Below are 23,529 nucleotides of genomic sequence, written 5' to 3' on the forward strand. Positions count from 1 at the left end.
GAGAGAGGGGTAGAGGAGAGAGAGAGAGAGAGAGGGGTAGAGGAGAGAGAGAGAGAGAGAGGGGTAGAGGAGAGAGAGAGAGAGAGGGGTAGAGGAGAGAGAGAGAGAGAGGGGTAGAGGAGAGAGAGAGAGAGGGGTAGAGGAGAGAGAGAGAGAGGGGTAGAGGAGAGAGAGAGAAGGGTAGAGGAGAAAGAGAGAGGGGTAGAGGAGAAAGAGAGAAGGGTAGAGGAGAAAGAGAGAGAGGGGTAGAGGAGAAAGAGAGAGAGGGGTAGAGGAGAAAGAGAGAAGGGTAGAGGAGAAAGAGAGAGAGGGGTAGAGGAGAAAGAGAGAGAGGGGTAGAGGAGAAAGAGAGAGAGGGGTAGAGGAGAAAGAGAGAGGGGTAGAGGAGAAAGAGAGAGGGGTAGAGGAGAAAGAGAGAGAGGGGTAGAGGAGAAAGAGAGAGAGGGGTAGAGGAGAAAGAGAGAGGGGTAGAGGAGAAAGAGAGAGAAGGGTAGAGGAGAAAGAGAGAGGGGTAGAGGAGAAAGAGAGAGGGGTAGAGGAGAAAGAGAGAGGGGTAGAGGAGAAAGAGAGAGGGGTAGAGGAGAAAGAGAGAGGGGTAGAGGAGAGCAGAGGTTCTCCAACTTCCTCAGGGACCCCCAGCCATTCCATTTATTTGATGTATTCCAGATCACACCTGATTCAACTTGTCAACTAATCCTCAAGCCCTTGACTACTTAAATCAGGTAAACTAGTTCAGGGCTGGAACAAAACTATGAAATGTCTGGGTATCCCCGAGGAGGTTTAAGAACCACTGTGTTAGAGGGTTAAGAACGGCAGGTGAACGCAGAGGAGAGAGGAGACCGAGGAGAGAGAAGAGGAGACCGAGGAGAGAGAAGAGGAGACCGAGGAGGAGACCGAGGAGAGAGAAGAGGAGGGCAGAGGAGAGAGAAGAGGAGACCGAGGAGGGCAGAGGAGAGAGAAGAGGAGACCGAGGAGGGCAGGAGAGAGAAGAGGAGACCGAGGAGGGCAGAGGAGAGAGAAGAGGAGACCGGAGAAAAGACAGGACAGCTCGTGGCAGTGACCTTTGACCCGAGGTAGCCAAATATCTGGCAACATCACATCACTACAGGAGACAAGCTGCTGCTGCAGTGTGAATTTAGACAGAATCTAGAACTCTCTTAGTGTTTATCCAGCCTAATGAAACTGCTTTGTGATCTACCTCCCAGGTTCATTTAAACATAAAACAGGTATCGGTAAAACAGAGAGACACCTAGTCAGGCAGACAGAGAGATTGACAGAGACAGACACCTAGTCAGGCAGAAAGAGAGATTGACAGGACAAACAGGCAGATGAACAGACAGTGAGCCAGCCAGCCGGACGTAGACACACTGACAGACGAACAGCGATAGACACACCAACAGACCAATGAACAGAGAGACAGACGAAAAGCAACAGCACGAGACAACCAGTAGCAGGGACAAACAGCAACACAGACATGGAGGGAAATAAAAATGTTTATTTTGAGAAATCCGTTTTTACATCCTGTTAAGCATTTCAGTAGGCACCTCTGGATGAAATCACACATCATCCCCATCAAAGTGTTTTCAAACAGGTTTCACACAATAACAATAATCACCAATCAATGTAGCGATCAATCATTAGAGAAACAGCACATTTGATTTTTTGTACATTTTTTAAAGTAACAAAAATACATTGCAATATAAAGTAACATGATAAAAATTCTGAAGAGTGTTTGTTCCTCCAATCACCACTTGGCACCACTTTAAAACACTTTGGTAGCGTCCCAATCGTCATCCTAAATGGCACCCTATTCCCCATTTAGTGCACTTATTTTTTTTCACCATGGCCCATAGAGCTCTGATCTAAAGTAGTGTGCTATATAGGGCATAGGGTGCCATTTGAGACTGAACAATTATTATTTTTTTTTTAAACCTCTATTCAGAACTTGGAATATAAATTGAAGCTGTTAAATGCTTTGATAGTGTTTCTTATTAGATTTGATTGAAATCTCTTTCAAGAGCGTCATCTGTAGTGGTCAGAAGTGGTCCAGGAGATCGACGGTCTGACTCCATCCTCATCATTCATATTCAAACTGATTCACAGACATGGGACTAGAGAAAACTGTAGAAACTTGTTTTTTTAATATTGTGAAAACAGATATATAACAAAAACGTTTCAGAAAGGCATTCTATTTTAAAAATGAACAGAGAGGGGGAAAAAACAACCTTTTTCCTGGCTAATATTAGGACACCACATTTTCCTACTGTGTGTGTACTGTACCACTGTAAACGACAAGACATATTTAACAGATTTTCTTTCTCCTTTAGAAAATATTGTTTTGGTTCTTTGTCAACGACAGTTTGCATAAACTACTAGGTTGTGTCCCAAATGGCAAGAATGACTTTCGTCCCAAAATGGCACCCCATTCCCTAGTGCACTACACGTAGAGGGATACGGTGCCATTTGTGAAGCATTCACACTATGTGAGATTGGTTTGGCAAGTTAGTGTCTCTCGTCTGAGAGCCCCGGCGGCTCTCCGCCTCTCTCTATTCAACAGCAGGACGCTCTTTGATGATGTCATCGCCGGGTAGTCTGGTAACCATGCAGAGCTAACTAGTGAGAGCGTTGGACTAGTAACCGAAAGGCTGCAAGATCGAATCCCTGAGCTGACACGGTATAAATCTGTCGTTCTGCCCCTGAACAGGCAGTTAACCCACTGTTCCCAGGCTGTCATTGAAAATAAGAATTAGTTCTTAACTGACTTGCCTAGCTAAATAAAGGTTAAAAAAATAAAAATAATTGTGCACTAGTTTTGACCAGGGCACATAGAGCTATGACCAAACGTAGTGCGCTAGATAGAGTATAGTGTGCCATTTGGGACATATCACTAAACTCAGCTAGTGGTCCAGCCCACTCGTATCCAAATCTTCTCCTCACAGTAAACTCTTTCATTCACAGTGTGGTTGTATCCATAACAATACCCTAACTCTAAATCTCGCAGTGTTATTGTAGAGTACTTTTGTTGCGCTCTTTATATAGTATAGGATGCCATTCGACATGTGCCTTTCTGTCAGTGTCTACGTTAGTTAGTGTTGGTTGGCTGCTGAGACGGCAATCGTTTTAACTTGGAACCGTGGCTGTCCTGGAAGTTTCCACGAAGACTACAGCAAAACGTAAACAATAAGTGAGCCAACGGGCTTGACGACGGCGTAACACTTTGGGGACATTGACCAGCGTACACAGACTGCCATTTCATTAAATAAAATGAGAAAAATATATAGATGTGTTTTTTTTTTTTTTAATTTTAAAATGCGGTTGTCCACTTGTTGTTCTTCAGTCCTCTACAAACATGCTGCTGCAACAACGCTCATCATGATACGTGTAGTGAAACCGATTTCAATTATGTTCCCTGGTGATCTGGCTTGGGGTTAAAAGGCCTTGGCTAAACATCGTTCTTATTATGTACAAATAAAATATGCATTTAACCACCTCCAAGCTGGGAAGAAGAGAGGATGGTTAGTTTGTTCTCTGTGGACCGTCTGTGTCCCCCCCCCCCCCCCCCCCCCCCCCTTCCCTTTGTGTCCAGTAACCTAGGTAACCAACCTCCAAGCCTCATTGGCTACTGGGGGCCTGCACTCTGATGACCAACGAGGAAATCAGTGCGGATTTGATACATGAATACAAAAATAATTGAGAGAAAGTAGTTCTAAAAGACTAGTGGTTAAAAAAAAAAAAAGGACAGTGACGTTCGTCCAAAATGGCACCCCATTCCCTAGTGCACTACACGTCAAGGATAAGGTGCCATTTGTGACACACTATGTGAGATTGGTTTGGCAAGTTAGTGTCTCTTGTCTGAGAGCCCCGGCGGCTCTCCGCCTCTCTCTATTCAACAGCAGGACGCTCTTTGATGATGTCATCGCCGGGTAGTCTGGTAACCATGCAGAGCTGAATAGTGACGTCGTCGAGGACACGAGGCGGCGTGCTGTGTCCACTCCCACACACTCCCTAGTTCACACACACTCCTCGGCCGACATCAGTAGAGGGTTGATGTACTCGAACCCTTCGAACTCCGACTGGTCGATCTTCTTCACCGCGTCACTGGAAAACGGGAAAGGAACAGAGGTTAAGGGGGTCGTCCTATGACCGCGCTGATCAGGAAGTCATTCACAGGTCTTAGTAACCTCCATCATAGGCAGCCTCTGTTTTGAAACCATTCAGTACTCCATTCAGCAAGAAGGTTTTTAGGACTCATGGTATTCTTTATAAACATGAGGGATGGACCTCTGTCTGTAAAGATATCCTCACTGGTCTCTAATTTATTTACAAAGCAGTCTGGCAGAAACCTCCACTGAACATCACTTCATTGATTCATGTTAGACCAACAAATGACCACATCCGTTCTCAGGGGTGGATATCTCTGGAGATCCCGTTGGTCTCCATAGAGTTAGGAAAACTGTTTTTCCTGCCCTTTATGTGTGGAACAATACACAAAATTCCTTTCAGACATTTAAAATTATTGACTGGAGACTTATGTAAATGAATGCGATTGCTTTTCTTAAATATGTTTAATGTGTATTATTATTATTATAATAGTGGGTTTTATTTGTAAATGTATACAGGGCTCTCTTGTAAAAGAGTGACTCCCTGTTTAAATGAAGATGAATCAAATAAATAAAACTGATTCATGAAGAATGACAGACAGCGCCGACAGAGACAGACAGCGCCAGACAGAGACAGACAGCGCCAGACAGAGACAATGTGCCCAGCCAGCCATTGGGACACTCACTCGTCATCAGGCGTGAGCTGGATAGGCTCGTTGGTAAACTGGGTGTCGAAGCTGTCCAGTCCAAACTCTCCTGAGATGTTGGGTTTGAATGGAGGAGCCACCTGCTTTTGTTCCATCTGAAACAACACAAGGCAATGGGGTCAGAGGTCGGGCAGACACACACACACACACACACCTTGAGCTTGATACTCTTTTAAAATTATGTACATGAAGCTATTTAGCTAAATGCTTTTATCCAAAGCTCCTTACAGCCAACTTTATACTGCAAGCACCATGTTTCCACCAACAAGCATTATTTACAAACAAGACTTCAAATCAAACTTTATTAGTCACATGTCCCGAATACAACAGGTGTGTAGACCTTACAGTGAAATGCTCACTTTCAGGCTCTAACCAATGGTGTGGGAAAAAAACGTGTGTGTGTATGTGTGTGTGTAAGTAAAGAAATAAAACAGTAAAAAGAAATTGGGGTTCAGTGTATGAAACTGTCTAACAAAAATGATTTTACCGAAAGCCAATCTCCCGGTTTCTCTCTGAAACGATATTAGTGACTGTGCTGTGGCTTAGTGAAAACTCCACTGTAAACTCAGGCCAGACAGACAGCCAGCCTGCAGTGTGTTGACCCAGTACTGCCCCCCTGCAGGTAGACTAGAGTACTGCACCAGGCAGGCTGCCACCTGTTGTTTATGAGGTGAGACTGAGTGGAGGGGGAGGAAGCCCAGGAGTGTAACCTGATCCTTCCAGACAGAGAGCCAGCCAGTCAGTACAGCAGCAGTCCAGACCAAACAGGGGAAAGAGGTCAGGCTGCTCCTGAGCTGGTCTGGGACTGGAGGCATGTCTAGAGGCCAGCCTGTTTGTTTAGCTGGCAGGTGGGTGGGTGGAACTAGGGAGATTGCCTTGGGACTATGTCTGGCCCATTACCATGGTTGGAGTCAATTCCTTTACAATTCAGGAAGTAAACTGAAATTCCAATTCCATTTTTCCAGAATATTGAAAATCTGAATTGACCCCAACCCTGGTGTCTGCTGCAACAGGTGAAACATCATGAGGTTAACCATGTTACTGCTTATTGGTGGTGAACATCTAACTACAACAGAACCACTTAGTCCAGGAATAGGTTAATATGAGTCTGAGAAACCTGCCCTTAGAGAACCAATACATCCCATTGGCCTGTCTTGTTCCCTGGTGGGAAAGGAGACCGTCTGGGCTTGTCTAAGGTGATGACCCTCAACTATGTGGAAACTAGAGGTTGACCGATTAAATCGGAATGGCCGATTAATTAGGGCCGATTTCAAGTTTTCATAACAATCGGAAATCGGTATTTTTGGGCGCCGATTTGCCAATTTAAATATATATATATATTTTTCTACTTTTATTTAACTAGGCAAGTCAGTTAAGAACACATTCTTATTTTCAATGATGGCCTAGAAAACGGTGGGTTAACTGCCTCGTTCAGGGACAGAACAACATATTTTCACCTTGTCAGCTCGGGGGACCCAATCTTGCAACCTTACAGTTAACTAGTCCAACGCAAAAACGACCTGCCTCTCTCTCGTTGCACTCCACAAGGAGACTGCCTGTTACGCGAATGCAGTAAGTCAAGGTAAGTTGCTAGCTAGCATTTAACTTATCTTATAAAAAACAATCATAAATCACTAGTTAACTACACATGGTTGATGATATTACTAGATATTATCTAGCGTGTCCTGCGTTGTGTATAATCTGACTGAGCATACAAGCATACAAGTATCTAAGTATCTGACTGAGTGTTTTGCCAGCAGCTCTTCGTTGTGCGTCAAGCATTGCGCTGTTTATGACTTCAAGCCTATCTGTTTATGACTTCAAACCTATCAACTCCCGAGATGAGGCTGGTGTAACCGAAGTGAAATTGCTAGCTAGTTAGCGCGCGCTAATAGCGTTTCAAACGTCACTCGCTCTGAGCCTTGCAGTGGTTGTTTCCCTTGCTCTGCATGGGTAAAGCTGCTTCGAGGGTGGCTGTTGTCATTGTGTTCCTGGTTCGAGCCCAGGGAGGAGCGAGGAGAGGGACAGAAGCTATACTGTTACACTGGCAATACTAAAGTGCCTATAAGAACATCCAATAGTCAATGGTTAATGAAATAAAAATGGTATAGAGGGAAATAGTCCTATAGTTCCTATAATAACTACTACCTAAAACTTCTTACCTGGGAATATTGAAGACTCGTGTTAAAAGGAACCACCAGCTTTCATATGTTCTCATGTTCTGAGCAAGGAACTTAAACGTTAGCTTTCTTACATAGCACATATTGTACTTTTACTTTCTTCTCCAACACTTGGTTTTTGCATTATTTAAACCAAATTGAACATGTTTCATTATTTACTTGAGGCTAAATTGATTTTATTGATGTATTATATTAAGTTAAAATAAGTGTTAATTCAGTATTGTTGTAATTCTCATTATTACAAATAAATAAAAATTGTCCGATTAATCGGTATAGGCTTTTTTGGTCCTCCAATAATCGGTATCGGCATTGAAAAATCATAATCGGTCGACCTCTAGTGGAAACAGTATAGGAGTTGATTTGTCTCACTGTCCGTCGTTCACAGTGTTGAAGTTAATTATCATTGGTGAGAATTCTGCTGCTTTGTTTGAATGAAAACAATGATTCACCGTCTCTCGTCTCTGTTGGTTCATGGTGTTCTAACCCACCTCAACACCAGAGAACACTGATAGACAGAGAAAGATAGAAGTGCGAAAGAAAGAAGACACGATGACTCACAAGGTCCCAGTCTACGTTTCGGAAGAAGGGATGACCCATGATGTCAGCGAAGCCCGTCTGGGGGTGACAACCTAGCCTCTCCTTAGGTTCCTGAGAGATAGAAGAGAGGGAGGGAGAAGTGGAAGAGAGGGAGAGCAACAAAGAAAAGGGTGTGAGAGAAAATTACAACATATATAATGAGACAGACGGGAGGGAGGGAGAGAGAGGAGGGTGGCGGGAGGGAGAGAGAGGAGGCGGGAGGAGGGGAGAGGAGACGGGAGGAGGGGAGAGGAGGGGAGAGGAGAGGAGGCGGGAGGAGGGGAGAGGAGACGGGAGGAGGGGAGAGGAGGCGGGAGGAGGGGAGGAGGCGGGAGGGAGAGGAGGCGGGAGGAGGGGAGAGGAGACGGGAGGAGGCGGGAGGAGGGGAGAGGAGAGGAGGCGGGAGGAGGGGAGAGGAGACGGGAGGAGGGGAGAGGAGGCGGGAGGAGGGGAGAGGAGGCGGGAGGAGGGGAGGAGGCGGGAGGAGAGGAGGCGGGAGGAGAGGAGGCGGGAGGAGAGGAGGCGGGAGGAGAGGAGGCGGGAGGAGAGGAGGCGGGAGGAGAGGAGGCGGGAGGAGGGGAGAGGCGGGAGGAGGGGAGAGGCGGGAGGAGGGGAGAGGAGGCGGGAGGAGGGGAGGAGGCGGGAGGGAGAGGAGGCGGGAGGGAGAGGAGGCGGGAGGGAGAGGATGCGGGAGGGAGGGGATGCGGGAGGAGGGGAGAGGAGGCGGGAGAGGAGGCGGGAGAGGAGAGGAGGTGGGAGAGGAGGCGGGAGGAGGGGAGAGGAGGAGGGGAGAGGAGGCGGGAGGAGGGGAGAGGAGGCGGGAGGAGGGGAGAGGAGGCAGGAGGAGGCGGGAGGAGGGGAGAGGAGGAGAGAGGCAGGAGGAGGGGAGAGGCGGGACGAGGGGAGAGGAGGCGGGAGGAGAGGAGGCGGGAGGAGAGGAGGCGGGAGGAGGGGAGGCGGGAGGAGGGGAGGCGGGAGGAGGGGAGGCGGGGAGAGGAGGCTGGAGGGAGAGAGAGAGGAGGCGGGAGGGAGAGAGAGAGGAGGCGGGAGGGAGAGAGAGAGGAGGCGGGAGGGAGAGAGAGAGAGGAGGCGGGAGGGAGAGAGAGAGAGGAGGCGGGAGGGAGAGAGAGAGGAGGCGGGAGAGAGAGAAGGAGGAGGCGGGAGGGAGAGAGAGAGAAGGAGGAGGCGGGAGGGAGAGAGAAGGAGGAGGCGGGAGGGAGAGAGAAGGAGGAGGCGGGAGGGAGAGAGAGAGAGGAGGCGGGAGGGAGAGAGAGAGAGGAGGCGGGAGGGAGAGAGAGAGAGGAGGCGGGAGGGAGAGAGAGAGAGGAGGCGGGAGGGAGAGAGAGAGAGAGGAGGCGGGAGGGAGAGAGAGAGAGAGGAGGCGGGAGGGAGAGAGAGAGAGAGGAGGCGGGAGGGAGAGAGAGAGGAGGCGGGAGGGAGAGAGAGAGAGGAGGCGGGAGGGAGAGAGAGAGAGGAGGCGGGAGGGAGAGAGAGAGAGGAGGTGGGAGGGAGAGAGAGAGAGGAGGCGGGAGGGAGAGAGAAGGAGGAGGCGGGAGGGAGAGAGAGAGAGGAGGCGGGAGGGAGAGAGAGAGGAGGCGGGAGAGAGAGAGAGAGAGAGAGGAGGCGGGAGGGAGAGAGAGAGAGAGGGGAGGCAGGAGGGAGAGAGAGAGAGAGAGGAAAGGGGGGAGGAGGCGGGAGGGAGGAAGGGAGAGGAGGCGGGAGGGAGGAAGGGAGAGGAGGCAGGAAGGGAGAGGAGGCGGGAGGGAGGAAGGGAGAAGAGGCGGGAGGGAGAGGAGGCGGGAGTGTGCAGTAGTTACCTTGTTGAGAAAGCCCTTGAGGACACTGGCAGCTTTGACTGACAACGATCGAGGAATCCTGATCTGTTTTTCCAATATTACTACAGAGGAGGAGAGAGATTAGATTAGATTTTGAGAGGGCTTTTACAATAGTGACAGAGTGGATATAAAGAGAGAGGCTGTGAAAAATACCTTATTGAAACTGATATGCTGACACTGTGGACATGTGTCAGGCACTGCAGCATTACCACTATCCCAGCCAGCACAATCAGACTTTTGACTAGAGGTGCACAGTAGGGTTGGCAGTATACAGATATTCCTACCGTCCCCCGGGATGTACTGTATTACTGGTTTAGTACACAACAGGGCGTCAAAAACAGACAAAAAAAAGACAATTGGGTGTCCATTACCAGAATGCTAACAAAATTAGCAAAAAAAAAAATGTACAAAAAAGTAATAAAGCATTTCAATGGATGCTGCTAGCTAAATATGCTAACGAGCCCAAACAAAAAATAAACGAATTACAAAGACAGGCAATCCCGCTCATAAAACTGTACATATATTAGGTAGGAGCTACCGAATGTCATTTTTGGTGAGTTCAGATATTTACAAGCGAATGTGAACGAGAGACATTATGCAAATTAACATAGTTGAGACGCATGTTTGTCTGAAGGAGGAATAGTACTGTGTACACACCGTGTCTGTGTGGAGTCGCTAGGGCAACAGGCCTGCTGTGTACACACCGTGTCTGTCTGGAGTCGCTAGGGCAACAGGCCTGCTGTGTACACACCGTGTCTGTCTGGAGTCGCTAGGGCAACAGGCCTGCTGTGTACACACCGTGTCTGTCTGGAGTCGCTAGGGCAACAGGCCTGCTGTGTACACACCGTGTCTGTGTGGAGTCGCTAGGGCAACAGGCCTGCTGTGTACACACCGTGTCTGTCTGGAGTCGCTAGGGCAACAGGCCTGCTGTGTACACACCGTGTCTGTCTGGAGTCGCTAGGGCAACAGGCCTGCTGTGTACACACCGTGTCTGTCTGGAGTCGCTAGGGCAACAGGCCTGCTGTGTACACACCGTGTCTGTCTGGAGTCGCTAGGGCAACAGGCCTGCTGTGTACACACCGTGTCTGTCTGGAGTCGCTAGGGCAACAGGCCTGCTGTGTACACACCGTGTCTGTCTGGAGTCGCTAGGGCAACAGGCCTGCTGTGTACACACCGTGTCTGTGTGGAGTCGCTAGGGCAACAGGCCTGCTGTGTACACACCGTGTCTGTCTGGAGTCGCTAGGGCAACAGGCCTGCTGTGTACACACCGTGTCTGTGTGGAGTCGCTAGGGCAACAGGCCTGCTGTGTACACACCGTGTCTGTCTGGAGTCGCTAGGGCAACAGGCCTGCTGTGTACACACCGTGTCTGTCTGGAGTCGCTAGGGCAACAGGCCTGCTGTGTACACACCGTGTCTGTCTGGAGTCGCTAGGGCAACAGGCCTGCTGTGTACACACCGTGTCTGTGTGGAGTCGCTAGGGCAACAGGCCTGCTGTGTACACACCGTGTCTGTCTGGAGTCGCTAGGGCAACAGGCCTGCTGTGTACACACCGTGTCTGTCTGGAGTCGCTAGGGCAACAGGCCTGCTGTGTACACACCGTGTCTGTGTGGAGTCGCTAGGGCAACAGGCCTGCTGTGTACACACCGTGTCTGTGTGGAGTCGCTAGGGCAACAGGCCTGCTGTGTACACACCGTGTCTGTCTGGAGTCGCTAGGGCAACAGGCCTGCTGTGTACACACCGTGTCTGTCTGGAGTCGCTAGGGCAACAGGCCTGCTGTGTACACACCGTGTCTGTCTGGAGTCGCTAGGGCAACAGGCCTGCTGTGTACACACCGTGTCTGTCTGGAGTCGCTAGGGCAACAGGCCTGCTGTGTACACACCGTGTCTGTCTGGAGTCGCTAGGGCAACAGGCCTGCTGTGTACACACCGTGTCTGTCTGGAGTCGCTAGGGCAACAGGCCTGCTGTGTACACACCGTGTCTGTCTGGAGTCGCTAGGGCAACAGGCCTGCTGTGTACACACCGTGTCTGTCTGGAGTCGCTAGGGCAACAGGCCTGCTGTGTACACACCGTGTCTGTCTGGAGTCGCTAGGGCAACAGGCCTGCTGTGTACACACCGTGTCTGTCTGGAGTCGCTAGGGCAACAGGCCTGCTGTGTACACACCGTGTCTGTCTGGAGTCGCTAGGGCAACAGGCCTGCTGTGTACACACCGTGTCTGTCTGGAGTCGCTAGGGCAACAGGCCTGCTGTGTACACACCGTGTCTGTGTGGAGTCGCTAGGGCAACAGGCCTGCTGTGTACACACCGTGTCTGTCTGGAGTCGCTAGGGCAACAGGCCTGCTGTGTACACACCGTGTCTGTCTGGAGTCGCTAGGGCAACAGGCCTGCTGTGTACACACCGTGTCTGTCTGGAGTCGCTAGGGCAACAGGCCTGCTGTGTACACACCGTGTCTGTCTGGAGTCGCTAGGGCAACAGGCCTGCTGTGTACACACCGTGTCTGTCTGGAGTCGCTAGGGCAACAGGCCTGCTGTGTACACACCGTGTCTGTCTGGAGTCGCTAGGGCAACAGGCCTGCTGTGTACACACCGTGTCTGTCTGGAGTCGCTAGGGCAACAGGCCTGCTGTGTACACACCGTGTCTGTCTGGAGTCGCTAGGGCAACAGGCCTGCTGTGTACACACCGTGTCTGTCTGGAGTCGCTAGGGCAACAGGCCTGCTGTGTACACACAGTGTCTGTCTGGAGTTTGTCTACAGATAACTCATCCCAAGAGAGCTTTGACTTCTCAAACATGGCAGACAGCTAACACAATATGAAGCCCTTATTAATTCAGCCACTTAGAGAAATAGCAAGTTAAACTTAGAGGAGTCGAGTTAAAACAGAATTACTTGTTTTTCACGCAGGGAAAACGCAGATCTAAAATGCGTATTATTGTAATTTACTGTTCGTTGTCCAACTAATTTTGTGCTTCAGTTGCACTTTTCCACTCGGATGACAAATCACGAACGGATATCAAAAGACAACGACTGACGTGTAGCTACTTCTCTCAGTGTCGACAGACTCTTTTCCTCCGGTAAGACGCAAGATTAACTTTAAACAAAACATTAGGAAATGTAGCTGGCTACATTTGTTCTGTGATAAACATTAGAAATATGATGGCCATGCATCGTTTCTTGCAACAACAAAAAAAGACCTTGCTTTTTCATTGTAAGAATTGACTTACAGCCAGATGGACTTCTATTGTCACTGATGACAATGAAGATATTTTCTGCCAAATACGTTGCACGAATGTATTTTCTGTGAAGGGAAACTATAGTTGCAGTCCCTGAGCACTCGATAGGAAGCGCAACAGCTGAACTCACCAGCTCCCGCTTTCTCCCGTTGTGCTATTTACAAACACACGTGACTGGCTCAACTGTTCTGGGGGAACTACGGTAAGCTTCATAATGTAAAATAATGTGACTGGTAAAATGCAGAACGCAATATGATTTATCTCCTAACATGGTGCACAAGTTCACTGCAGGTATTTACTGTAAAAGTAGCTACAAATATTAAAAAGTATTGAAAAACTTAAAAGAAATTGTTTCAACGGTACTGAAAAACCATCTCATGGCTATTTCCAAATAACCCGGTACACGGTATATACCGTTTACCGCCCAAGTCTAGTTGCACAGAGATCCTTTTTAACTGACTGATAAGAGTACCACGTACTTTCTCTTGAGGATCGGCCAATGCAGAGTAAACAACACGAGTACTTTCCATAACATGAACTTTGACCCTGTCCTAACAGCATTACCTTGGAATAGGTAGTCTTCTGTGTTCTGGTCTGGGTTGTCGGTGCTTCCTACAATGTCGAAGGGCGACCGTCCAGCCATCATTTCAAACATCAGCACCCCCAGAGCCCACCAGTCCACGCTGAAACCGTAGTCCTCTCCTCTCAGTATCTCGGGGGCGATGTAGTTGGGGGTCCCACAGAACGTACTGGTGGTGTCCCCTGGCCTCAAGCCCTCCTACACAGCATCAGGAAGCACACACACACACACACACCTCACAACGTTCAGGGTCCCGTTGGGCTCAGTTGGAGCATGCCACTTGCAACGCCAGGGTTGTGGGTCCCATTCCCACAGTGGACCAGTACATAAGAGGAATGAAAATGTATATACTCTCTGCTCTAAGTCGCTCTGGATAAGAGCTTCTGCTAAATGACTCAAATGTAACACACACACACACACACACACACAAGCTTAAGATGTACAAGGACAACTACAACCGCGCACACACACACACAACAAAAAGATAGACACACAGTACAGACAGAAACACAGCACAGACAGAAACACAGTACAGACAGAAACACAGTACAGACAGAAACACAGCAACAGACAGAAACACAGCAACAGACAGAAACACAGCACAGACAGAAACACAGCACAGACAGAAACACAGCAACAGACAAACACAGCAACAGACAGAAACACAGCAACAGACAGAAACACAGCAACAGACAGAAACACAGCAACAGACAGAAACACAGCAACAGACACACTTTCGACACCCACCTTGCACATGCCGTAGTCAGTGAGTTTGATGTGTCCCTCCGACTCCAGCAGCACGTTGTCCAGTTTGAGGTCTCTGTAGATGATGCCTCTCTCGTGGAGGTAGTTCAACGCCAAGCTGATCTCTGCAGAGTAAAACCTGACACACACACAGAGGGATGGTGAAGAACTAGTCAGACTCAACACACACACACCACCACCGTCTTAGAGCTACGCAGCTAATCACCAAGCCCTTGGTTCGTCGAATCAGAGGTGTAATTATTAGTCCAAAACGGAACATTTTGCAACTAAAAAGCAAATGTATTGGCATTGGACAAATTCAGGTAGGTCTCACCCCGTTTGCGTCCGTTTAAGAAACGTTTTGCAACAGAATCGGCATAATGAATACACCCCCAGGTGTGCTAGAGCTGGTGGCCTGCCCCAAAGGTTCTAGGTTCGGAGATGTGGGAATTTTACGTCTGGCAACGTGAGCCTACTGGGGGAGAACAGTAGATGTGTAGTCCTGGGCGTTTCAGAGGAACGGACATGACATACCCTTCAAATTCAAATCTGGACCTGGAAGCCAGTTCCACTGCTTTAAAGGGTATCATTTGTTTCCCTGTAATCAAGGACTGATTTATACCTGGGACACCAGGTGGGTGCATTAATTATCAGGTAGAACGGCACTACAGACCTCGTCGGGTAAGATTGAAACGCCCCCAGGATTATTTCCTGGTGTCTGGTGTAGCCATGACTTCACTGTTCTCACCTGGCGTGTTCCTCAGGTATTTTCCTCTGTCTCTGCATGTGGAACATCAGATCTCCTCCGTTCACATACTCTATGATAAAGAACAGTCTGCTCTCAGTCTGGAAACAGGAGTGAAGCCCCACTAGGAAGGGGTGGTTGGACGCCTGCTCAAACACGTGCTTCTCTGTCTGGACCCAGTCAATGTCCTACAACACACACACACACACCATTTGGAAATCAAGTCTTAAAACGCAACAAAAAAAAAGTTTAGTAGAAATGACCAGCCATCTATCTGATAGAGGACAGATGGACAGACCGACAGGCAGGAAGACTGACAGGAAGACAGGCAGACCGACTGACAGGAAGACAGGCAGACCGACTGACAGGAAGACAGGCAGACCGACTGACAGGAAGACCGACTGACAGGAAGACAGGCAGACCGACTGACAGGAAGACAGGCAAACAGACTGACAGGAAGACAGGCAAACAGACTGACAGGAAGACAGGCAAACAGACTGACAGGAAGACAGGCAAACAGACTGACAGGAAGACAGGCAAACAGACTGACAGGAAGACAGGCAGACCGACTGACAGGAAGACAGGCAAACAGACTGACAGGAAGACAGGCAAACAGACTGACAGGAAGACAGGCAAACAGACTGACAGGCAGACAGGCAAACAGACTGACAGGAAGACAGGCAGACCGACTGACAGGCTACAGAATGAGACAGAAGATGTTAGGAGTGAGAATGGCTGAACACACAGTGAATGGTGTTGACAGACTGCTCCCATCTGATGAGGGCTGCAGAATAAGTGATTTCTGGCATTCTAAGCACAGTGAATGGATGCCCTAGTGATGTGAGGAGACTGACGATGTGTGAACACAGTGAATAGATACAGATCTCCATTGATGGACAGATAATAATAATAATAATAATAGGTTTGAACAGAGAGAAGAACTAGACAGACAAAGGAGAAATGGCACAGATGATCGATCAGGTAGCACCTGTCAAAGTGTCGATCATGTGTTAATGTAACTGTGTGTGGGTTTACATGTACAAGTGTGTGTGGGTGTGTGTTTACGGGTATCAGTGTGTGTTTACATGTACCAGTGTGTGTTTAGTACCTCGTCGTCGTTGACCAGCTCCTTCTTAACCACCTTCATGGCATAGATCCTCTCTGTCTTCTTGAGTCGGACCAGCAGGACCTTGGCATAGCTGCCCCGGCCAATCACGCTCAGCAGATCGAAGTCCACCAGACCTAGACTGGAAGCTGACTTCCCCGTGTCTCTGCTGCAGCGGGCCTACAGGACAGACAGACAGAGTTAAACATGAGACAGAGACACGAGGTAGAGACAGACATGAGACAGAGACACGAGGTAGAGACAGACATGAGACACGAGGTAGAGAGACATGAGACAGAGACACGAGGTAGAGATAGACGTGAGACAGAGACACGAGGTAGAGAGACATGAGACAGAGACACGAGGTAGAGATAGACGTGAGACAGAGACACGAGGTAGAGAGACATGAGACAGAGACACGAGGTAGAGACAGACATGAGACAGAGACACGAGGTAGAGACAGACATGAGACAGAGACACGAGGTAGAGAGACATGAGAGAGAGACACGAGGTAGAGAGACACGAGGTAGAGATAGACGTGAGACAGAGACACGAGGTAGAGAGACATGAGACAGAGACACGAGGTAGAGAGACATGAGACAGAGACACGGGGTAGAGAGACATGAGACAGAGACACGGGGTAGAGACAGACATGAGACAGAGACACGAGGTAGAGATAGACGTGAGACAGAGACACGAGGTAGAGAGACATGAGACAGAGACACGAGGTAGAGAGACATGAGACAGAGACACGAGGTAGAGACAGACATGAGACAGAGACACAAGGTAGAGATAGACGTGAGACAGAGACACGAGGTAGAGAGACATGAGACAGAGACACGAGGTAGAGAGACATGAGACAGAGACACGAGGTAGAGACAGACATGAGACAGAGACACGAGGTAGAGATAGACGTGAGACAGAGACACGAGGTAGAGATAGACGTGAGACAGAGACACGAGGTAGAGAGACATGAGACAGAGACACGAGGTAGAGAGACATGAGACAGAGACACGAGGTAGAGACAGACATGAGACAGAGACACGAGGTAGAGACAGACATGAGACAGAGACACGAGGTAGAGATAGACGTGAGACAGAGACACGAGGTAGAGATAGACGTGAGACAGAGACACGAGGTAGAGAGACATGAGACAGAGACACGAGGTAGAGAGACATGAGACAGAGACACGAGGTAGAGACAGACATGAGACAGAGACACGAGGTAGAGATAGACGTGAGACAGAGACACGAGGTAGAGAGACATGAGACAGACACGGGGTAGAGAGACATGAGACAGAGACACGAGGTAGAGACAGACATGAGACAGAGACACGAGGTAGAGATAGACGTGAGACAGAGACACGAGGTAGAGAGACATGAGACAGAGACACGGGGTAGAGAGACATGAGACAGAGACACGAGGTAGAGACAGACATGAGACAGAGACACGAGGTAGAGATAGACGTGAGACAGAGACACGAGGTAGAGAGACATGAGACAGAGACACGAGGTAGAGAGACATGAGACAGAGACACGAGGTAGAGAGACATGAGACAGAGACACGAGGTAGAGAGACATGAGACAGAGACACGAGGTAGAGACAGACATGAGACAGAGACACGAGGTAGAGATAGACGTGAGACAGAGACACGAGGTAGAGAGACATGAGACAGAGACACGAGGTAGAGAGACATGAGACAGAGACACGAGGTAGAGACAGACATGAGACAGAGACACGAGGTAGAGATAGACGTGAGACAGAGACACGAGGTAGAGATAGACGTGAGACAGAGACACGAGGTAGAGAGACATGAGACAGAGACACGAGGTAGAGAGACATGAGACAGAGACACGAGGTAGAGACAGACATGAGACAGAGACACGAGGTAGAGATAGACGTGAGACAGAGACACGAGGTAGAGAGACATGAGACAGACACGGGGTAGAGAGACATGAGACAGAGACACGAGGTAGAGACAGACATGAGACAGAGACACGAGGTAGAGATAGACGTGAGACAGAGACACGAGGTAGAGAGACATGAGACAGAGACACGGGGTAGAGAGACATGAGACAGAGACACGAGGTAGAGACAGACATGAGACAGAGACACGAGGTAGAGATAGACGTGAGACAGAGACACGAGGTAGAGAGACATGAGACAGAGACACGAGGTAGAGAGACATGAGACAGAGACACGAGGTAGAGACAGACATGAGACAGAGACACGAGGTAGAGATAGACGTGAGACAGAGACACGAGGTAGAGAGACATGAGACAGACACGGGGTAGAGAGACATGAGACAGAGACACGAGGTAGAGACAGACGTGAGATAGAAACACGAGGTAGAGACAGATAAAGACAGACATTTGGCAACAAACACACCTCTTTCTCTTCTCCATCTGAGTTCAAACTCTCACTGGAGTCTTTGTTCTGAGGACCTGAGTAGAGAACGAGAGAGAGAACGAGAGAGTGATACAGAAGGCTTCCTCCTAGACACTAGAGAGTGATACAGAAGGCTTCCTCCTAGACACTAGAGAGTGATACAGAAGGCTTCCTCCAAGACACTAGAGAGTGATACAGAAGGCTTCCTAGCGGGAATGTTAAGCTTTCTCATTCAGCCAGCCACTGGGCTTAAAGCGGTCTTCCTGCTAGATGCAACTTAGTGACTAAGGTCTGAAGGAACTATTCATTTAGCCAAAATGTCTTTGATTGTTTACCTAGCTTTGCTCACCAAGGCTAGTTATCTAAGTCTTTAACAAGTCGGTGTGCGTGTGTTACCTGGCTGTTCAGAGTGGTCTAATGGTGTGATGGAGGCCCCCCTATCAGGCCCCATGATGGGCTCCTAGACAGATGAGAGATATGAGAGAACGACAGAGAATCATTGAGAAATACGGAGGCAAAAAGTATTTCAAGTCAGTCCTTTATGAGCCCGAAACTACAGTAGGTCCAGGGCCCACAGTCTCTCTGACCACATAACTGAACACTCAGGGCCCACAGTCTCTCTGACCGCATAACTGAACTAAGTTAACACTCAGGGCCCACAGTCTCTCTGACCGCATAACTGAACTAAGTTAACACTCAGGGCCCACAGTCTCTCTGACCGCATAACTGAACTAAGTTAACACTCAGGGCCCACAGTCTCTCTGACCGCATAACTGAACTAAGTTAACACTCAGGGCCCACAGTCTCTCTGACCGCATAACTGAACTAAGTTAACACTCAGGGCCCACAGTTTCTCTGACCGCATAACTGAACTAAGTTAACACTCAGGGCCCACAGTCTCTCTGACAGGATAACTGAACTAAGTTAACACTCAGGGCCCACAGTTTCTCTGACCGCATAACTGAACTAAGTTAACACTCAGGGCCCACAGTCTCTCTGACCGCATAACTGAACTAAGTTAACACTCAGGGCCCACAGTTTCTCTGACCGCATAACTGAACTAAGTTAACACTCAGGGCCCACAGTCTCTCTGACCGCATAACTGAACACTCAGGGCCCACAGTCTCTCTGACCGCATAACTGAACTAAGTTAACACTCAGGGCCCACAGTTTCTCTGACCGCATAACTGAACTAAGTTAACACTCAGGGCCCACAGTCTCTCTGACAGGATAACTGAACTAAGTTAACACTCAGGGCCCACAGTCTCTCTGACCGCATAACTGAACTAAGTTAACACTCAGGGCCCACAGTCTCTCTGACCACATAACTGAACCAAGTTAACACTCAGGGCCCACAGTCTCTCTGACCGCATAACTGAACACTCAGGGCCCACAGTCTCTCTGACCGCATAACTGAACTAAGTTAACACTCAGGCCCTACAGTCTCTCTGACCGCATAACTGAACTAAGTTAACACTCAGGGCCCACAGTTTCTCTGACCGCATGACTGAAGAAAAGTAAAACTCGGGGCCACCAGGCTCTGCCTGCTCTCTGCATCTCACCTGGATCTGTTTACCACACTCCACGCTGACCAGCTTGTGACACTTCTTGTGGACCAGCAGTTTGCAGTTGATGCATTTGTAGCCCTGTCTCCCCAGACCCCAGATACGGTCTGTGCAGATGGCACAGTGAGCTCTCTACCATGAGTATACAGGAGAGAACAGACAAATTTAAAACAACCACAACCACCTTCAAATATCAACTTATCATTAATACAGCTAAGTCACTGATTGGGACGACAGAGAGATGGAGTGGAAGAGAGAGATGAGAGAAAGAGAGAGAAAGAGAGACAGGGACAGAGAGGATTCTCACCCTGTTGAACCGTTTGGGCTGGAAGACATGACCACTGGCATAGTAGAGTTTCCTCCAGCGCCGCGCCCCACGACGATATATAGACTCTGAGGAAGAGAAGAACACGGGGATTACTGGAACAAGTGTGTGTGTGTGTGTCTCAGAGAGATACTCCAATCTTCAGAGAACAATAGAAGGGACAAGAGATGTAGACTTACTGTCTTCTCCTGGACAGGGCATGCCAGGCTTCTCTGGGATACATGGAAACACTGGAGGAAGAAAGGGACACCATTAAACCATGGTTGCAATTCCTACCTCACACGTGCCTGTGTGTGCGCCAGAGGTGGGGTAGAGTGGATGCTCTCATTATCTAGCAGACTGTGCCCTTCCCCCTATCCTCCACCTCCCCTGCTCTGGTCCCCCCTCCTCTCCTGCTCTGGTCCCCCCCCTCTCCTCCTCTCCTGCTCTGGTCCACCCCTCTCCACCTCTCCTGCGCTGCCCCCCCCCCCCTCCTGCTCTGCCCCCCCCCCCCCCTCCTCTCTGGTCCCCCCCACCTCTCCTGCTCTGCCCCCCCCCCCCCTCCACTCCCCTCCCGCTCTTGCCCCCCCCACCCCACCACACACACACTCTCCTCTACTTCCTCCATCTTGCTCTTAACCTGTGGCCCTGCTTTCTCTCTGGTGTTGATAAAAGACAACCAATCTCACATGCACTGACAGACAGACAACTCTATAAACACTGGTCTATTTCCTGGTGTCTGTGAGGCTGTGTGATGTTAATCTAGTTAGCAGGAGAGTATCAGTGGAACAGACAGAGTGTGACTTATAATGGTGTCTGCTGTTGTAAAAAAAAAACATTTATTCAATTCAATAAATACATTGAATTGAATGTAATGGAAGCTCAGTATACTTATTCTGTTGTCGGGATGTTGTCTGCACTGTCAGACCAGCAAAGACTTTCCCTTGGGTATCAAAACAGTTTATACATTTGGGAAAGCAGGTAGCCTAGAGGTTAGGCGCGACAAGCCACTAACTGAAAGGTACCTGGTTCGAATCCCCCCCGAGCCGACAAGGTGACAAATCTGACGATGTGCCCTTGAGCAGGGCACTTCACCGTAATTGTTCATGCAAGTCGCTCTGAATAAGAGCGTCTGCTAAATGACTAAATGTTTTATTTTTTATTAATGGAAGGTTTATGTATTTACTATGTTGTCAGATGCAGAAGGTCCCGTTACCGTGGATGATGAGTTCAGAGTCTTTGTTGACTTCATAGAGCCTCAGGGCTTCCACCAGCTCCAGCTGAGACGATACTGTACACGGGTCACCTGGGAAGACAGAGAGACGGGTCATGGCTGGGTCACTGTGTACTCTGTGTACATCCAAGTGTCTGATGATAGATAAACCTACTGGAACCACCCGATTCCCTATTCAGTGCACAAATACTTCTGACCAGAGTCACAAAGGCCGATATGATAGTCAGAATCATTTTATCTGCCCAAACACCACAAGTTAACACAAAGCCAGTGTGTTACTTTTACAGTGAAGACTCTCAAAATGTCTAAGCTGAGGTTATTGAGATATTCTCAATATTGAATATCCGTGTCTAAGACAGAGAGCGTGTAGGTGTGTGTGGAGGCAGTGTCTCGGTCTTCATTATGTTAAGTTTGTTTTTCAGAGCCTAGTGGAGTATACGATAGAGAGATCGAGTCATGCATCTTCATCACACCCAGCCCACATGGGCTTACAAGACAACGTATTTGCTGTATCCAAATAAAATGATCATACTTACACACACACACACACACACACACACACACACACACACAAACATTTGAAACGCAAAACAAAAACCTTTCAGTTATACAACTTATCTTGTCGTGTCACTTTGGAAATAAAGTTTGCAACCAGCAACACTTCTTTTCTGGGTAGCCAGCCCAGTTTGTTCATCACTACTACAAACAAGGTTAGTCTTAAATCATCGTATAGAGTCAAATACAAAGCGCAGTTCATTCTCCATCTCCCCTAAAGGCACACCCACCACTGCCTTCTCTCTGCATATCAAACCACACCCTTATCTCTACATAGTGATACTTCTGGCTAGTCACAATGAGTGTGATCTGAGATCTGCCCATGAAGACATCTCTAATAAATGAGAAAGACGGATGGATGGAGGTGGATATATAGTTTTTTTTTGTATTGTAATGTTTTTTAAATTGTATAAACTGCCTTAATGTTGCTGGACTCCAGGAAGAGTAGCTGCTGCCTTGGCAGGAACTAATGGTGATCCTTATTAAACCCCAGGAAGAGTAGCTTCTGCCTTGGCAGGAACTAATGGTGATCCATAATAAAACCCAGGAAGAGTAGCTGCTGCCTTGGCAGGAACTAATGGTGATCCATAATAAACCCCAGGAAGAGTAGCTGCTGCCTTGGCAGGAACTAATGGTGATCCATAATAAACCCCAGGAAGAGTAGCTGCTGCCTTGGCAGGAACTAATGGTGATCCTTAATAAACCCCAGGAAGAGTAGCTTCTGCCTTGGCAGGAACTAATGGTGATCCATAATAAACCCCAGGAAGAGTAGCTGCTGCCTCGGCAGGAACTAATGGGGATCCATAATAAACCCCAGGAAGAGTAGCTGCTGCCTCGGCAGGAACTACATGGGGATCCTTAATAAACCCCAGGAAGAGTAGCTGCTGCCTTGGCAGGAACTAATGGGGATCCATAATAAACCCTAGGAAGAGTAGCTGCTGCCTTGGCAGGAACTAATGGTGATCCTTAATAAATACAAACACATATTTAGAAGGAGAACTACGGTAAACAAACCTTCTTCGTCGATCCACTTCATGGTGAAGAGCTGGTCGTTGTCCATGCAACACATGTCTTTGACCTCCCCGTACAGCTCCTCGTAGGAGATGGACGGCTCAAAGTGGGTGATCATGATGTCCCTGAGAGAGAGGGGACAGGATACATTAAATACACACTCTTATTTTCTCAAAGTGGCCCATATACAAAAAGTCTCAGAGTAGGAGTGCTGATCTAGGACCAGGTACCCTCTTGTCCATATAATTATGATCTGCAAACCAATACTGATCCAAGATACACAGCACTACTAGCCTGAGATGCTTTGTAAATACAGGCCAGTGTATATACAATTATGTGTAGGGTCACATGACCTGACCAGAAAGAAAAAAAACAGAAATGCATAGAGAGAGAATGAATGTGAAATGGTGAATCCCTGTTTGTTTTTTTTATAGCTGTTGTTGCTATGAATGTCCAACATCTGACTCTAGATCAGGGATGGGCAACTGTTGGCCCGTGGATCAATTCCCCTATTGTTGGTGGTGGGAGAGAACTCAGTCTCAACTTACTGTTGTGAGTTTGAATAGAATACACAAGGTGTTGTTGTGTATTATCAGGTTTAATCTTGTTGTGTCAGTCTGTAACCAAGTTTCCACCCACAGGTTTAATCGTGTTGTCAGTCTGTAACCAAGAT

The 23,529-nt window shown here is 48.5% G+C and overlaps 1 protein-coding gene across 2 annotated transcripts in view; it reads right to left on the reverse strand.

The window, feature by feature from the left end:
• Positions 1–1,475: 1,475 nt before the first annotated feature.
• Positions 1,476–23,529, reverse strand: part of LOC110531020 (protein kinase C iota type) — a 42,438-nt gene continuing 20,384 nt past the window's right edge. For both annotated transcript variants that reach the window (XM_036986525.1, XM_036986524.1), the window contains 15 exons: positions 22,860–22,981; positions 21,273–21,362; positions 20,257–20,307; positions 20,060–20,145; positions 19,750–19,884; positions 18,584–18,647; positions 18,188–18,243; positions 15,803–15,979; positions 14,698–14,882; positions 13,953–14,088; positions 13,190–13,403; positions 9,381–9,460; positions 7,546–7,635; positions 4,787–4,902; positions 1,476–4,098 (listed from right to left, as the gene is read on the reverse strand). In XM_036986525.1, coding sequence (XP_036842420.1) covers positions 4,011–4,098; positions 4,787–4,902; positions 7,546–7,635; positions 9,381–9,460; positions 13,190–13,403; positions 13,953–14,088; positions 14,698–14,882; positions 15,803–15,979; positions 18,188–18,243; positions 18,584–18,647; positions 19,750–19,884; positions 20,060–20,145; positions 20,257–20,307; positions 21,273–21,362; positions 22,860–22,981 — 1,690 coding nt within the window. In that variant the 3' untranslated portion in view covers positions 1,476–4,010. The remainder of the gene's footprint in view (positions 4,099–4,786; positions 4,903–7,545; positions 7,636–9,380; positions 9,461–13,189; positions 13,404–13,952; positions 14,089–14,697; positions 14,883–15,802; positions 15,980–18,187; positions 18,244–18,583; positions 18,648–19,749; positions 19,885–20,059; positions 20,146–20,256; positions 20,308–21,272; positions 21,363–22,859; positions 22,982–23,529) is intronic.

Source organism: Oncorhynchus mykiss, chromosome 8 (assembly GCF_013265735.2).
Source record: "Oncorhynchus mykiss isolate Arlee chromosome 8, USDA_OmykA_1.1, whole genome shotgun sequence".
NCBI classification, from domain to species: Eukaryota; Metazoa; Chordata; class Actinopteri; order Salmoniformes; family Salmonidae; genus Oncorhynchus; species Oncorhynchus mykiss.